The following is an 18,269-nucleotide window of genomic DNA, read 5'->3' as shown; positions in this document are numbered from 1 at the left end:
AATGTCTCCGTCAGTTAAAAGCTCGTTCTATCGCTCGGTTTGGTGGAATATTGTGGAGCTGTCGACAGAAACGCTTTTGTTTAATCCAATTTAGCGAGAGAAACGGGATAACGCAGGAGCTCACAGTTTGGCTTTGAGCCGCTTAGGTAACTGTGGGGTTAAATCTGTACCTGAACTCTGTGTGTGTGTGTGTGTGTGTGTGTGTGTGTGTGGGGGGGGGGGGGGGGGGGGGGGGGTGTGTGTGTGTGTGTGTGTACTGTGTTTTATTATACTATCTATGGTGTGTGTGTGTGTGTGTGCCTGTACTGTGTGTGTGTGCCTGTACTGATATCAGGGTCTGGATTTCCAGGCTAGATGTTGAATGAATACAACATGGCTTCTTCATGCATTATTTATTCCTTATATGTACTGCTGTACATTGCATAATCTCTTTACACTTTGCCACAATACAGAAATATTATAATCATGATCCAACGGAACAAATTCATGTATAAAAATGAAGAGAAATCCCACAAATCGGATGTTAAAAATGATGTGCAGTATTTTAAGAACACGAGGTATATCTGATATCGTATGGCACCATGAGAAACTACAGATTTATGACATTTAGCACTTGCACTAGAGTCATTATTTTATCTATGACTGTTGGACATCAAACTATAATTCCCTGATCAACACATTATCACTACCAGTGTTTTCCGCTAGTGCCTCCAATGTCCAGCTGGGTCAAAATAGCAGCCTGAGTTGTGACACCTACCGTCCCATGAACCCTTAACCCATTCCTCTGTGCTTATCGACGTGTCTATTTGTCTGTGGCGTTATCATGTTGTTGCTTACTATGCCAAGGTGGTTTTTGTACTAATCACACACTTGCACCTACCAAAGAGCGAGTGTGAGAGAAGCATTTTTTTTAACCTGTCTTCCCTGATGTTCTCTTTATTCTTCCTACTTTAAGGGGCGCAGCACACGCTGCCGACTCTTCAGTGTATCCCCCCCGTCTCCCATGTTTGTTTATTGTCACTCAATGTCTCTTGGTGGGGTATAACTGTAAACTAAATTTCATTGTTTTGGTACAATGACAAAATAAAGTATCTTGAATCTTGAATCTTGAATCTTGAATCTTGAATCTTGACGTGGGGTTCACCATATTTCAAACTTCTTGTTCGTGCTAAACGGTTTCTTGTTCACAATGTTGTTGTTGAAGAGTCTGAAAATATCAAACAGATTATTCATTTATTTTATAGCTCCAATAAAATGTGCAACAGTATTCATGTAACTCACCCTTCTCTGTACGTCTACGAGTAGGAATGTCTAAATGAATGAACGGTGCACTAATGAAAACTTGCTCACCGCACAGTGTGAATGTAGGGGTTGGTGGAGAGCAGCCAGAGGAAGGAGCCAGTTGAAGCATCAGTGATGTTATTGTGACTCAGACTGTAACAAACACACAAAGGGACACAGTGGAACATTTATAACTGAACATTATATCAACAGAATAGGCACACGATGGCCAAAGCAAACCAAACACACACACCTGAGACCCCCACGAAATCACTATGGCATCAACAGAAACGACTCTAGGTCAGTACTTGTCTCCCTCAGACAGTGTGCTGTATACTGGTCATTTTGTACAGATGGATATCTATATTCATTGGTTTAATTGACTGTCCCAGCAGCCACTCAAAGATTATACGTTTACATAATCAGGACATTTCTAACACACAAATGAACAAACAAACAACATAATTGAATAAATTCTGCTGTGTCAGCACGATTAATAAGGGGAGTTCTATGTGTATATTATCTGAAGCTGTTCACAGTTGGGTGCATGTCAATTCACCATGACAACTAAATCAAAACAAATCTGTTCAATAAAGAAGGAACAATAGAAGAACAGTATGTGTTTGGACTGACTTTACAGATATAATATCTTCTAAATGAAGTTTGTCCTCGTCATATTCAGGTTCTCCTGAAATGTAGATATAACATCCTCTGCTTTTAATGCGTGGAAGGATATGTTATAGTTTGGGGTAGCAGAGACATCTCCCCTTTATTTGGATTCTGTATGTTAACAGGGACAGTTTATCTGAGCCTCACACAGAAGGAACATGTTGCTCCTAAAAAGTCCTCTGGGCTCATGAAACTGCTAGGAGCTGACATTACTGGATATTCTTGAACCTCGCACTCACTCCAGCTTTTTATAAATCTTTTTGTCCACCTTCACCCCGGCTACATAGCCTGGCTCCGCCCGCCTAAATACATCCGCTCAATTTTAATTTCCCTTCAGTAGTCAGTCTGGGGCTGCGTTATATTCTTAGGTTTTCTCCGTCCAGATTTTTACCGGTCCAATCAGCGAACAGAGGGAGTGGCTGAGAAGCCGGCGCATGACATACGTCACAACCAAACGTTATGCGATTGGTTGGCAGATCCAGACTGGCACTGGGCAGATCCAATAGTTTTAAACTTCAACAGACACCCGCCTTCAAGTGAGTTAACTTTTGTCAATTGAGCGATTCCAGACCTTCTGTACAAATGAAATGAAGTACGATGGTCTGGTAGGACCAGGCTATGGTCTGGTAGCACCAGGCTACTGGCTACAGTCGACACCGCACTAAGCAGATTTCTGTCACATGAACACAGGAATGTTCACAGAGAGTCACTCACTCCAGGACTTGTACTTTGAGCAGGTGAGTGATGAGTGAGAGCAGCAGCGGCTCAGTGAGACGGTCAGTGAGTTGACAGTGACTGAGGTCCAGCTCTGTCAGCCCTTCACAGAGCTTCAGCACCAGGGCCAAAGCTCCACAGGCTCTGTGATCCAGTGTGGTGTGACTGAGGTCCAGCTCTCTGCCCAGGGCTCCACACAGGGCCTCTGCCCGTCTCAGTGTGTCCCTCTCACAGCTCACCAGGTGGAGCAGCTGGAGGAGGACAGCTTTACTGGCTCTAAACAGGAGAAACAGACCGCAGATTCAATCATCAAAACCTTTCTAACCTCCAAAATATCTTATCATGATGAATGAAAATGGGTGGAGATCTGAAACTCCCCAGTGTTGGACCCAAAGTTAAACCCCTGGACAGAGCTGTTATACATAAAGATGAGTGTGAACAAGATTCTTCTTGTCTTGGTCTTTCCCACCTGAGCTGGACTGTGTGCAGGACAGGAAACAGCAGGTCCAGCCCTCTGTGGTCCACCTCACAGTGTTCTATGTTGAGCTGTGTGTCCCGGCGGCTGCTGTGTGTCAGGACGGTGCAGACGGCCCTGCAGTCCTCAGCAGTCAGACTGAGAGACTCACTGTGCCCGTCCTCCTGCAGCTCCACACTAGAGCAGCAGGACAGATCCAGCCGCTGCTGCAGAGCTCTGAGCAGGCCGACTGCTGCCCCCTGCTGGACGCCACAGGCAGCACAGCAGTGGATCAGCCTCAGCAGCACATTCCTGTCAACACTGGCAGGAACCAAGACACCACAAAGACTGATTAGAGGATCATAAGGTTTATATAAAGATGCTGGTTTAATTATCAACGTTTATTATTTCTATCAGTGATAATGGCAAAGCCTATAATGCAGCCGAAATACTGAGAACACAGTGTTGGAGAGTACAGACACAGACACACCAGTAAAGAGCTCTAATGTCTGACCTGAGTTGAGAAACTTTGTCCAGAGTAAAGAGGATGGACTGTATTTCCTCTGTAGGTATGGAGGTCCACAGGAGGTTCAGTTGAACTCTGTCGCTGTGTTTGAGGGTGAAGAGCAGAGCAGCGCAGTCCACAGTGTCCATCTCTCTGCACGTCAGGTTGATGTCATGACCCAGTGACCTCAGTAAACTGGGTATGATGTCACTGTCATGAGCTTTATGGAGCGCTCTGATGGCAGTCAACACAAAGCTGGGGCTGGGCCTGGAAGGACACATTAGTTTAATCAATGAATCAACAAACTGCTGTTAAACAGAAGCCAAAGCAACACACATACAATAAATACATTGGATAAACTGTATGTCTGTATCTAAAGGGTAAAGAGATCATTTTAGAATAAATAACACCAGAAAGGTAATTGGAAGATATAAAGGGCTGGATAGAAACCAGAAGATCTCTAACCTTTGTGTTCACCATTGTTTTGAAGACGAACATCAATTTAAGAATGTAATGAACTATAGGAAAAAGTAACTTCCAAAGCATAATTTGAACTGCCCATCTATGTTTAATTAGTTTTGCTTTTGAGGTCAGAAGTTATGGGTTAAATAGGATCTTTCTTGAAAAAAGTCTTCCGATAGATTCTCAATGTGCCATGTAATGTAATGTAATGTAATGTAATGTAATATATATATATATATATATATATATATATATATATATACACAGGGTATAATCAAGAAAGAAAACTGATCACCTTTTGAAGAGGATTCTGTCCAGGAAGGGAATCAGATGTGAGATGCTCTCCTCTAACACACGGTTCTTCCTCAGGTTCACTGTGATGATCTGAGCTGGAGACTGTTCCAGCAGGTAGAGAAGCACCTCCAGATTCAGACTGCAGGACGTCAGGTCTCCATCCACCTTTCTCAAGAACGACCAGGTCAAGACTTTGTCCTGGATTTCATTAAGGATGGAAACTAGCTGCTGGTTCATCTTCTCACTCAGCCTGAAGATAGAAATGTGTGAAGATATCATAGTTAAAAGTAAATGAACAATACATTATGTCATTTAAATTGATCAGTATGTGTTTTTATAATGCTCAGAAAAGACATTTACTTGATTGTTAGAGGACCATCATGAAGCAGCAGTGGAATGAGAGCCTGAGCTGGAACACTGAACTCAGTCAGGTGTAGCTGTGTGACCTTCCAGTATCTCAGCAGATATGCCAAACTACTCACAACCCTCAACAGAACTCTGTCTGAAGGGGGTGTTGTCTTAGCGGCAAGAGAAAGCTCTTCAACAGCAAACAGCCTCTCCATTCTCCCTCTTCTTACCCATTGAGACAGAAGCAAGGCCATGTCGATGGAAAGCCTCAACATAGAAGAGAGAGAAAAGAATATGTTACATAAATGTTGTACCTACCAAAGTGGACAAACTAAACAAGATGGTGTTATAAGAAAGACAGTCTAGTGATTATATAAAAGCATACCTCAGACTGTGTAGTTTTGGTATACGTCTAAAGAGGAGAAACGTTCCTCTGACAGATATTTTTCTGGGTGTGAGAATGAGATCCACATTAGAGCCACTGAGTCCTAGAACTCTGCCCACAGACCTGCAGGTTTTCCTGGGTAACTCTCCTGCTAACAGCAGGGTGATCCTGGGAAGCTGCAGCAGAGAGGCCAACTGCTCCACCTCCCCTCTGGAGCTCACAGAGACGATGGTACAAACACTCTGGAAGAAGTCTGGATCACAGCTGCAACAGTATGGAGGAAGTGTGACAACAGCAAAGGTAACGTACAGGACAAACTGCTTTATAAACCATCTCATGAAGAATGTATTTCATCAAGGATGAAATTTAGAGAAAGCACATGTAGGGATTGTTGATATACACACCATGTCCTGTATCTATATTTCTCTTTTATAAATTTCTATTAAAGGCAAACATGGACAAAATGGGAGATTATACATAATATTATTGAATATACAGTCTCATTCTCACTTACCTGAGCCGTGAGATATAAGGCAGACACTGTAGGAAACTCCTCACTTCACTCACTTCACTCTCTTCATGTGAGCAGTCTGTCAGCTTCACTTGTTTCTTCTCTGGTTGGAGTTTCAGCACTTCCAGGAGGATGGAGCTCTTTCTCTCTGAGAGGTCTATCTCCCAGACTGCAGGAGCTGACTGGAAAACTGACTGTAATGATGGAAGGACTCTCAGTCCTGTTTCAGTCTCATGGTCCTTCACATGTGAGAACAGATTCAGCAGGAAATCACACTGATAGATGTGATCATCATCATCATAGATGTCATCTAAAGGGAATGTTTCATATGTGCAGACTGATGATAACAGCTCCAGTGTCTTCTCTCCTGTCTGCTGTTCTCTCTCTGCTGCTTCACAGAACAGATTCCTAAACAACTCGGCTCCACCTTCAAACCAGACAGAGATACTGCAACAAGAATTGAACATTTTGTTATGATTAGATGTCAACAGCAGAAACAGAGCAATGTATTACTGATATGTAGTGTATCTGCTAAAAGGCCATAAAATCCACTAATGAGAAAAATACAGTTAATTAAATCAACCTGTAATTCAAGTAAGACTGATTCTACCAGGGCTTTATGTGGATTTACTGAATTAAATTCTCCACAAAATGTTTAAAGAACCAGGAGGGTCAGGCTACAAATGTGTATGCTCCTCTCCGTATTAAAGATTGTATGTTAACCCATTGATGACTATGGCGATCTAGGATGCATGTCCTTAATGCCTGAGGGTTTTCTGAAAAAATTGTACGAATTGTCAAGTCTACCAAAACCTTAATATCTAAGCCTATGTAGCACATAGAAACATGAAATAAAATACATTTAAAAGTTAAGGTTCACAGGTTTTATTTAAACATGCTCCCTTACCGCTTACAAACCAACGAATATTTCTAAAAATCGTCAAAATTGGATGAATTAGAAAATTATTAAATATTGTTAATAAATAGATGCAATGTGTTGTGTGATTTTCGTCAGTAGTCTATAGTAGACCTTGATTCTGCGCACCAAACGCCACTAACTGTTCTGTCGCTGACATAGCCGGCGTATTTTTTTTATTATTTTGTTTAATTTTTAAATTTTAAATTTTTTTGATTGACGTGATTTTCGGCAAACCACACAACTTTTGGGTGGTCACGTGGTCTTAAAAAAATCAACAAAACCCACCTCATGTGTAATTGAACCAATGACAGTGCATTCTATGCTGGGAATGCCATGAAAATTAGATAAAGTAATAATGCTGCGCGACGCAGCATCAGGCAGGAGAGCCAATGTGGCATCGCGCAGCAGCCGTCATCAATGGGTTAAACTGGAGCACCGCTCCTGAACCAACAGGATGGCTGAAAGAGAAACTTTAACCTAAACATTTACTAATCAATCAGCTTAAAGCCTGGAACACTGGACCACCAGTTTAAACATCATTCAGTAAAACTCTGTGAAACTTCATGATGTAGTAGTGAAGAATAGGGAGGATTTCCAGAGGAATACTATCATTTCCTGATGACGTAATTTGTTTTAATGGTCTTAGAAAACACTTGAGCAAAATCCTCTCATTCAGTTCTCTGGTTTATTCACTGTTTAAATCCTGCTCATTCAATGCTCACTGATTGGCTCTCCTAGAATTACAGTAGCAAATGAATTAGAGGCCAATCCAGCGTACTATAGACAGTGACTTAATGTTTATGTGAACTGATCAGTTTAAGACATTACCTCACCATTAACATGTACAGTGAGTTGCTGTATATGTAAGAACACAACTCCTCAAATGTTCACTGAAGTCATGTGAAGTCCAGTTCATTTACCTGAGCTGTGAGATATAAGGCAGACACTGTAGGAAACTCCTCACTTCACTCTCTTCATGTGAGCAGCCTGTCAGCTCCACTGGTTTCTTCTCTGGTTGGAGTTTCAGCACTTCCAGGAGGATGGAGCTCTTTCTCTCTGAGAGGTCTATGAACCAGACTGCAGGAGCTGACTGGAAAACTGACTGTAATGATGGAAGGACTCTCAGTCCTGTTTCAGTCTCATAGTCCTTCACATGTGAGAACAGGTCAAACAGGAACTCACACTGATCCATGAGATCATCATCATCATCATCATCATCATCATCCATGTCATCTAAAGGGAATGTTTCATATCTGCAGACTGACAGTAACAGCTCCAGTGTCTTCTCTCCTGTCTGCTGTTCTCTCGCTGCTGCTGCACAGAACAGATTCCCAAACAACTTGGCTCCACCTTCTAACATGTAGATACTGCAACAATAATTGAACATTTTGTTATGATTAGATGTCAACACTAGAAACAGAGCAATGCATTACTGATATGTAGTGTATCTGCTAAAAGGCCATAAAATCCACTAATGAGAAAAATACAGTTAATTCAATAAACCTGTAATTCAAGCAACAATGATTCCAACATGTGGATTTTAGGCTGTTACTATATACAATTCTTCAAAAGATGTTTAAGGAATAAAAACCAGGAGAGTCATGCTACAGACGAGTATCCTCATCTCCTTATAAAAGATTGTATGTTAAACTGGAGCACCACTCCTGAACCAACAGGATGGCTGAAAGAGAAACTTCAACCTAAACATTTATGAATCAATCAGCTCAAAGCCTGGAACACTGGACCACTAGTTTAAACATCATTCAGTAAAACTCTGTGAAACTTCATAATGTAGTAGTGAAGAATAGGGAGGATGTTCAGAGGAATACTATCACTTCCTGATGACATGACATTTAGTTTATTGTGTTAAAAAACACTTGAACTAAATCCTCTCATTCAGTCCTCTGGTTTATTCACTGTTCAAACATCCTGCTCAATAACCGCTCACTGATTGGCTCTGCTAGAATTACAGTAGCAAGCAGGGAGCCAATGAATGAGCAGCTCATCCAAATCTTAAAACTAGCAGTGAGTTACAAATGTTCACTGAAGTCATATGAAGTCCAGTTAATTTACCTGAGCCGTGAGATATAAGGCAGACACTGTAGGAAACTCCTCACTTCACTCTCTTCATGTGAGCAGCCTCTCAGCTCCACTGGTTTCTTCTCTGGTTGGAGTTTCAGCACTTCCAGGAGGATGGAGCTCTTTCTCTCTGAGAGGTCTATGAACCAGACTGCAGGAGCTGACTGGAAAACTGACTGTAATGATGGAAGGACTCTCAGTCCTGTTTCAGTCTCAAAGTCCTTCACATGTGAGAACAGGTTAAACAGGAAATCAAACCACTTATCTGTGGATCCTCTATATCTGAAGACTGATGATAACAGCTTCAGTGTCTTCTCTCCTGTCTGCTGTTCTCTCTCTGCTGCTGCACAGAACAGATTCCCAAACAACTTGGCTTCTTCTGAAGGTCGTGATACATGAGGCACGAAGCTGAAATCATGAGGATGAGATAAGTTAAAGCTGCAGTTGAGAGTTTTTTTACTGTAATATTTGGCAAAACTGTCATAATAGCCATTCAGCTATATGTAGGTGAAGTGGTCTGAAAATATTTTTTTATCACTTTGCTCCCCCCTGCCTCTGTGTGCTGCCCCCCAAAATTGCCACCGCTCATATTAATTTTGACCAATCAGAGCGAGGTCAGATTCTCCGTTCTTATTGGCTGTGGGACCTTGGCAACGACGTTGATGCGTCAGTTGCGTGAGCGTTCACGACCCTAGCAGTCTGACACTAGCCTACTGTTTGGTACTAGGCTACTACGGCGGACAGCGAGTAGCAATGTCTTCACAAACGAACCCTCAATTTACCATTCCCAGGATACCAACAACTAACACCGCTAAGACAGCAAAAAAACGAGGAAAGACGAATGTTGAAAAGCTAACTGCTGAAAGGGAGACGGAGAGAGCTCGAAAAAAAGTACACCGGCCATGTCTTCTTGCCCTATCACGTCAAGACCTCTCCGACCGCGACCTCGTCCCCTTCCTCTGCCCCTAGGCTGCCTGCCGCTAGCAGCAGGACGTCCGCTGGCCCTATATAGCCCTCGTCCTGTGCTCAGTGTTGCCAACTCAAAGCGATTTTGTCGCTATATTTAGTGACTTTTCAGCCCCCCTGGCGACTTTTTTTTTCAAAACAGCGACAAGCAACAAATCTAGCTTTTTTTTCTGGTGTTATTGGTGACTTTTTTCGTCAAAGCAAGTATCACCTCTTCTCAACGAGCAGCGGGAGCACTGACACGCAGCCCCCTCCTCGCGCAGCAGCCCCGAGCAGCCCCTCCCAGCTGCGGTCAGAGCAGGAGCATAGATAGTAGGAGATACACACACACCTCTCCGCTCTGTTACAATTAGTTTGCTATCTTGCCTGGCTGTTACAGCTACTTTTGTTAGGCCTACCAGCACACTTACAATGATTTTAAGCTAACATACATGGTATGTCTGTGATTAAAATGTATGCTCAATATGTACGTATGTAGTTATCATTACTAATGTTTAATCACCTCGGAATGGGACATGGTGTCTGTCTCCTGTCAATGTAACTGAATTCACATGAACGCGCGTAGCTGTCGTTCGGAGGGAGGAGCTACAGCAGGTAGAGCGCTGGGAAACTCTCAACTGCAGCTTTAAGTCAAATCAATCATATTTAAAAATTTCCTCAGGGGACTTTATGAGTTCTACAACATACAAAACACTCTGTCCTTTGATTTGGATTGGGAAAAAGTCTTTACATTTGATTAAAACCTGACGTAGGATTTTTATTACTCAAACATCTTTGTAAAATATAGTATGAAATCTCCTACAATGATCTTACTTTGGTAGTTTATGTGTCCGTACTCATTGTATTACAACCGGTTCATTTGATCACAACATAGAAATGGGAGCTCCAATAGCGCCAAACCTTAAACACGTTTTTTAGTTTTTATCTGCCCATCCCTATTTTTTATCCAGTCTTTGTCATATTTATCATTAGGAGGCGCATATAGCAGACCCAGCAGAAAAATAAACTTGCATAATAAACTGTTGTTAAATCAAGTAATTCAACCACCCAAAAAAAGGATTTGACATTTTGATAGTTGATTGATTGACGATTTTAAGGAAAGGATCAAATGTGTACAAATGGGTTAAAGATAAAGTTAAAAGTCAAAGTTAAATACCATTACAGACCTGAGTGAGCTGATATATGGCAAAACCGTGGAGAGCGACTCGCACAGACTGTGGCAGACAGAAGTTGCTCTATCCCAGTGGAGGCGGACATTAACTTTGATAGCCATCTCCTTCATGACTTTTACTGCTCTTTCAAACAGCTGCTTTTTACCATTAACTGGAAGGTGCAGCTGATTTCCATCCAGGCCGAGCAAACTGGTGTAGACCATGTTCCCTTCACTGAGAAGGAAAATCTCCCACAGCTGCAGTGACAGAGACTCACACCTAGAATTGAAGAGAAAGTGAAGACCGTCTCCTTATTAGAGAAGTAACAGAACAGTATCATAAACATCTTCAGAGAGTGGGAATATTAAAGAAGTACTATCTTAATTATAATCAAAATTAATTAATATCAATTAATAATCTCCATCAATATTTTACACTGACATCCTGATCGGGGTCATGGGGGTCAATTCATTTTTTTTATTCTCATGGATTCATTAATAGAAAGAAGTGGTTACATGAAAACAACTAATTCAATGCTGCTTAATTAGATATGTTGTAATCTTAGCAGTAATTTGACACTCAGAGTTAACTTGCTTATACATACCATTGGACATTCTTCAAGCATCCAAGCAGTTGTCTCATTCCTAGCTCTGACAACGTCACATCCTTAAGGTTCAGATATACCTTCCTCTGCTTGGACTGAGCGACCACATAGGCCACAGCACAGCAGAGGTAGGGATCAAGACTCTCTCCACTGAGATCAAGATGGTAGTTCAGTTTGTCCAGAAAGCAGATGCATGCTTCCGGACACTGGGACTCGTAAAGGCACTGGCATAAGAACAGTATGTCCAGAGCATCATCACTGTCCACAGCACTCATATCATCTTGGTTACACAGACGAGGGGAAAATGTGGTTATCACTTCGTTGAAGAACCAGTTAGATGTATCTTTAAGCTCCTGAGCTGGAATGAGACACGTCATCAAAGTAGGATACTTCTGACTCAACAATCTACACATGAAAGGGATCAAATGTTTCATGTGTTTCATCTCCTCCGTGAGACATTGCTGGAAAACATCTTTGATTTTATCTGAATTCTTCAAGAGCCAAAGTGCTGCAAAAAACTCCTGCATTGTGTAATGGAGAAATGCATATGTGGTTTCCGTCTCAGTGTGGGCGACTCTGATAGCAAGTAATTTCAGGAAGGAAAGGACACAGCTGTCTTTACAGGTGAGTTCGGTCAGTATCACAGTTTTTGCTTCAGTGGCTTTAAAAGCCACTTCGGCCAGAGATAGTATTTGCTTTCTCTTTTTCTTGATGAATGGATTCAGATCTTTGTTTTTTGTTTTGTTGCTGTTCATTTGAAGGCAAAAACGAACTATTTGGATGTATATTTCAGTTATACTGCATGGCTGTGGAGAGGCATCTGGTGTCTCAGAGGAGAAGCAGGCGGCCACCATTAGTGCATACATTGGGACATGACAAAGAGTTAACAACTCCAAGTTTAAAACTTTCTCCTGGTTTTCACCTAGAATAGCAGATAAGTATGTGTTTATGGTCTGCTCACTAAAGCCTTTCACTTCCACTCTGAGAAAGTCCCTAGAACAGAACTCTTCTTCTTCTTCATCCTCCGGTCTGCAAGTTAAGATGACCTTGGCATCAGGGAGAAGGTCCTTCTTCACAAGCTGCTCCACCACTGAAGAAGAGAGACCTGTGACTCCATCCAGAATGACTGTAACATTGTCAGAGTTCTTTATGTCCCGTAAGACCTCTTCCTTTCCTTCATCTGGTTCACTGAACACAGAGAAGAGAAGATCTTCCAGAGTCCTGGCCGTCATGATGCGGCATGTTTCTCTCATGTCAAAGTAAAACATGTAATCCAGCTCCTTGTTGTCCCTTTCTGCCCAGAGTCTCAACAGTTCGTGAGTGAATGCTGTCTTTCCAATTCCTGGCTTACCCACCAAGAGTATGTTTTTATCTGTTTTCAGCAGGTCACTTGGGGAATATTCTGGTTTACCCTCCGGGATGTATGTCCTTAGCTTTTTAGGGCGAGACATTCGGCTCTTCTTGCTCTTAGATTTCTTTATTTTATATGGAGAAACGCTTCCTTTTGTATCCAACACAAGTGACACGTACGACAGATCAGGCTTGTAGTTTTTTACTTTAAACAGATTTGTGTTTGCCATCCAAAACTCTTTTGACATTTTTTTTGCCTTTGCCTTCAGCTTTGCCTGATATCTGTGGCACGACTTTGGACCTGAACAAAAACAGCAGTGGGGAAATAAATATATTATTTAAAAGCCGTTGTGACCTTAAAGAGGACCTATTATACTACTTTTCTGGTCTTAATTTCTTGTTTTACACTGCTATAGAGCAACCTGACACGAATCACATCACAAAAAACTATGTAGATTTTCGGGAAGCTCTTTCTCTTATTTTGGCGATCCAGCTCGTCCTGTCAACACTTGAGTGTGTGTGCTTTGGCAATCTCTGCTCCCTCCGCCTGTGCATCGGCCATCTCCGCTACCCTCCTCCCCCCCCTCCTGCAAACCCCACTCCGTTGTGATTGGTTACCTTCCTTCCGGAACACTTTCAGTGGCGGGAAGCGCGAGCATGGACCTATAAGGGCGCGAGGCAGACGCGAACAGGGAAGTGACAGCATTACCATACATGGAAACATCCGCGTGGTCACGTCACAAATTTTTATGCGACGTCACAAATTATGAAAGGGTAGACCGCTTTGAAGACGTGACTTCTCGACTGGCTAGAATAGTGTTTAGTGCTCTGCACAGACACCCCAGACGGTCAGCAGGGAATACGTCGAAATGCATGTAAGTCATTATTTGATAATTTAGTATGGTTAAGCATGACTATGAATCATCATAACAACGTTTATAGGTCATAAAAGTCAAAAAGCATCATAGGTCCTCTTTAAACCAAATAAAAGATCAATATTTGCACACATCACAATGAAAGTGCATAATATCAAAACACAACATAAAAAAAAAAAAAAATGTCAGAATTCTTCAGAATTCTGCTTCATAATACCTTGTAAGTAGGTTGTATCCATTTGTGGGTCTTCATTGAAAGGAAAGCAGCTGATCCACTGGTGCAGGTCAAACTCCTTGTTTTGAGAAGGTGTCCTCTCTACGATCCTCTTCCTCGTAATGTCAATAATCTTGAGTAACACGTAGCAGGCCGCCTCCCCCTTTTTGATGACAGAGTCCAGTATAGCTCTGGTTTTATCGTAGTCATCCTTTGCTTTTATTTTACTGACTTCTTCATCACCTAAAACTTGTTGCTGATACAAGTTCTCCAAAATCACTGAGTGATTCTTTAATTCTCTCACCAGGTGGCGTCTGGCACTGCTGACGTAATCTTTGGCAGAGTGTGATGTACAAGCCATGTGTCCGTCCCTCTGTATGTTCTGCGCACAGACACACTTTCAATGATCTGGAGAACAAAGCACCAAGTCAAATAAAATGATCATTAAATCACTAACTGTTAATGCCTGTGACGTTGTATTTAATATTACGGAAAACATCTTAACTCTTACAGATTAAGGTTTTTTCAGGTCTGTCTAAACTGATGCTAAATTGAAGAAAACCGGAGGAGTAGGCATCACTGTAATATCACATTTGGTTTATCGAATAGTATCTCGCTAAACAAAAATCTGAAGTAATTCACTCTCACTATTACTTTTGAGGGATGCAACAACAAATCGACAAAAATCGTTTATTAAAAGCGTTGGCAACAAATTTAGTTACCAATTCGTTGAGTTGCACGATTAATACGTCACTGGTAGGCGCGGAACTGTTTACAGACGTCGACATGGCACCGCGTGCATCAACAGTCATTCAAAGCAGCGGTGGTAAGCACACCACCGGACGGTGTAAAAAGTCAGTTAAAAATAGTAATCCAGTTCTTAAATCCAGGATATAGAGCTAGTTCACTTGAAAAAAAGTTGCAAACAGTGTCAAATGTGATGTGTTCAGGTCGGCTCAGTAATATTATTGATTTGTTCAAATGCAACACAATTTTTTTTTTGATTTTGGCGAGAAATTAAGATGATTTAATTGTTTGTCCATTAGTATCGACAGGTTTAATATCTTCTTATCAGTTAACCGGTTAACCATGGACAGTGTCTCCTATTCTCCAGGTTTCTACTTTTCTAATTGGCTTTTTGTAGATAGTAACTCACATTATATTCAATATTTTTGTATGAAATGTGTCATATAAATAATCTCAAAATGAACAGAAACTGCTTTGACAATTGTACTGTACATTAATTCATTATGTTTGTGACTAGTATGAAATGTTTGCAGATTTGTGTTAACGATGCTAGTTCTATGCAGCTAACCACAAACTGCACCACTGGGAACTGTCATACCAATCAACCAATCTTGGAAAGATACCCTCTGTGTTTAGTCTTATTTTGGAGCATAGAACAAGACAAATATGAATATGAATGTTTAGAGCAAGTACACTGGTCTGAGCCTGTAGTAACATTAAACTGAACAAACCTCACATCCACTTTTCAGAGGCCAGGTAATCTGTAAGAGATGCTGGCAATTTAAATTTTTCAGATGAAGATGAACTTTCAAAGTGGCCAACCTTCACAGACCTTGAGCTGGCAGATTTTTGGGGAGAAACGACCACTCCATAATCAGCTAGTTGGGTATTTAGGCTGGAATATGGAGCTGTCAATATGTGGCAAACTTTATGTTTATGTTTCATAAGGAGGACATTTCATCATTGGTATTGGAGATTTAATGGAAACATCATCCTCAAAATATATAACTACATTTATTTACTCCCTGTGACCCACGAAAAACAATCTCTTCCTGACCCACCAGGTTGAGAATCGATTGTCTCCTCTAGACCAAATCATACAGAGAATATATCAGAGAGAGACACTTACATATGGACCTCAAAGTCTCCTCGGATGATGGTCAACCCCATCAGCTGCTGCTCAGTGCCTTTGGTACCTGATCTGATCAAAAATTAAAATAAAATGTCACAAAATATCATCAAGTCAATATAGAGAGATCCAACAGTCCCAGAACAAGGGGTATCATTGGTGAGATGGTTTGGGCAAATTACATACATTTATTAAATTGGTCTTTGTCCATTTAAGGTACATGATTTTGGGTATGATTAGAAAATCGATTTTAAATATTTACATGGATATTGTATTTAAACAACCATACCATTAGATGTACATATTAATAATCAATATAATTATGTATGGATCATTTTGAAGGAAATAAAAACAAAAACTAAATCCTGCTTAATACAAATGTATTGTAAAAATTGTAAAAGAAAATACCTGCAGTGTGTAGAATTTTGGGTTTTATTTCCTAGCGGATTTTGTAGAAAGTAATTATAATATCCATAAGTACATTTAATTTAGTGCATAATAGCTGAAAAAAATGTTTTGAATTATTATTTTTTCCTTAGAAAGGGTCTCATATATGTCCATATTTCTGCATACTTTGGACCAAGGCCTAGTGCCGCCATCTTGAAAGTGTCATAGTTGGAATGTCATCAGGTGCATTGTTTAAAATTTAGAATTGTTCTTGTCCTTGAAGGCCACTGTAGCTTCTGTTATTATTCTAAAGGGGTGGGGTTACCCAGGGAGTGTTGCATTCTAGAACTTTGTAGAACTTTCTTGATGATGTCATATTACACAATTCTAATTTCTAAACAATGCACTCGATGACATTCCAACTATGACACTTTCAAGATGGCGGCACTAGGCCTTGGTCCAAAATATGCAGAAATATGGACATATATGAGACCCTTTCTAAGGGAAAAAAATAATAATCTAAAAAAATGTTCAGCTATTATGCACTAAATTAAATGTACTTATGGATATTATAATTACTTTCTACAAAATCTGCTAGGAAATAAAACCCAAAATGCTATACTGCAGGTTTAAAATGTTTGGTTCAATACCTGCAAAACTAAATGCAAATAGACTTTTTCCTGTGCCTCCTCTATTATGTCTATGCTGTCCCTCTCCAAGGATGTTATTTCGGGGTTAAGGGGCCACTCACACTAGGGCCGCGGCCCCGTGCCCGAGCTAATTTGCATACTAAGTCTAGAACGTTTGGCTAGTGTGACCACGCCATCCGTATTCCAGCACGGAACGGCCCCTTGGCCACGGCACACCTGGGAGAGGTGTGCCGTGGCCAAAGTACAGATGCTAATGAGATGACACGCGCACAAGCAAGCGCACAGGCGGTGTTCCTGACACGCTTAACTTCTACCGGGAGTGTGTCTGCATTATCTCGCTTGTGCGCACACACACACACACACACACACACACACACACACACACACACACACACACACACACACACACACACACACACACACACACACACACACACACACACACACACATTCGTTCATTGCTTCACTTTATTGACACACGCTAGCGCTCGCTCTCCTCGCTCACACACACACACACACACACACACACACACACACACACACACACACACACACACACTGCCGCCAGCTCACTTGCGCTACTCTGTCTCGAGACACCCGCAAACACTTTAGAATAAGAAAAGTCCTCCACCTCAGACGACCCATCTGTGTGGCATATGAGCTCACATCGTGTAGTGACAGAGCCGTTAGACTTTGTGTCACTCGATTTTTCAAGGAAGTCATGTCATTCAGATCTTCCTGAGTGACAGCTAGCCCCCTCCTTCACAGACACCGCGCGCCCCCCTCCCTCCTGAATGTCGGCCGGCTGATGTCGGAATAATGTTTAAAAACAATGGTTCTAAAACAGAATTCAGAATCCATGGTCTGAAAGCATTTTTCAAAATCGTGCAGTAGCTCAAACAGGTTCTGGGAGAGACACCCAGATCCCCAAATATCACTTACTATCGCTAGTAAGAGGCAAAATGTTTTTGTCTTTGCTGCACCTACTGCAACAACAACTTTGTAAACTAACCACGGTGTAAACCATCATCACAGTATACCCACTACAAACAAGACTACACCACTGCACTTACCTGTCCACCTGTTTGGCACAGTGACGCTTCCCTCTCCCTCAGTGAGCTCAAGGCAAGTGATGTGGGTTTCGCTCCGTGTTAGAAAGTGGACGTTTTCATAAATCCAACCGTCTTTTATAATAGGTCTTACTTTCACTTTGCTGCCTCTCAACTTCCTGCATCAGGAGGAGGAAGATTCAACGCTGGTAGGATCCACTGACTGCCGCTAGATGGCACTATTGGACCAGAAAACACAACGAGAGACCAAACCAGATTCACAACAGCACTTCAGTCTCTAGCTGAATATATCCTGAAGTTATAGCTCATTGTGCTTTTGAGGCTCAAATCAAAATGTCTGACTGATTTATTACATCATAGCAGATACTCACCAAGACAAGAACAGGTGTCTGTTTGGATGGAACAAGCCATCATGGAGTTTTTGATTGAATGAAACTGAGAATGAATTGTTATTTTAATGTGTCCATAGATAGTGGTCCATTGCCTCTCTAATTGGACATCTACT

General features: G+C 41.5%; 1 protein-coding gene across 2 annotated transcripts; it reads right to left on the bottom strand.

Annotated features, from left to right (window-relative positions):
• Window positions 1–523: 523 nt before the first annotated feature.
• On the bottom strand, window positions 524–17,872 carry LOC307270967 (uncharacterized protein). 2 transcript variants are annotated; one of them, XM_080054853.1, is made up of 16 exons: window positions 17,768–17,872; window positions 15,658–15,729; window positions 13,785–14,189; window positions 11,343–12,993; window positions 10,754–11,017; window positions 8,616–9,029; window positions 7,463–7,909; window positions 5,627–6,070; window positions 5,113–5,376; window positions 4,740–4,994; window positions 4,381–4,629; window positions 3,633–3,890; window positions 3,134–3,439; window positions 2,665–2,940; window positions 1,351–1,434; window positions 524–1,207 (listed from the first exon to the last, which is right to left on the bottom strand). In XM_080054853.1, exons 3-16 carry the CDS (start codon window positions 14,140–14,142, stop codon window positions 1,141–1,143), a joined length of 5,337 nt encoding a protein of 1,778 aa, XP_079910979.1. In that variant the 5' UTR covers window positions 14,143–14,189; window positions 15,658–15,729; window positions 17,768–17,872; the 3' UTR covers window positions 524–1,140. The 2 variants fall into 2 exon arrangements, with proteins under 2 accessions (XP_079910979.1, XP_079910980.1); XM_080054854.1 differs by lacking the exon at window positions 5,627–6,070.
• Between the last annotated feature and the right edge of the window lie 397 nt (window positions 17,873–18,269).

The sequence above is a fragment of the Ammodytes marinus genome (assembly GCF_949987685.1).
Source record: "Ammodytes marinus genome assembly, contig: scaffold_477, whole genome shotgun sequence".
Taxonomy (NCBI): domain Eukaryota; kingdom Metazoa; phylum Chordata; class Actinopteri; order Uranoscopiformes; family Ammodytidae; genus Ammodytes; species Ammodytes marinus.
The sequence above is the reverse complement of the archived record's forward strand: the minus strand, read 5'-3'. Positions and strand labels throughout refer to the sequence as shown.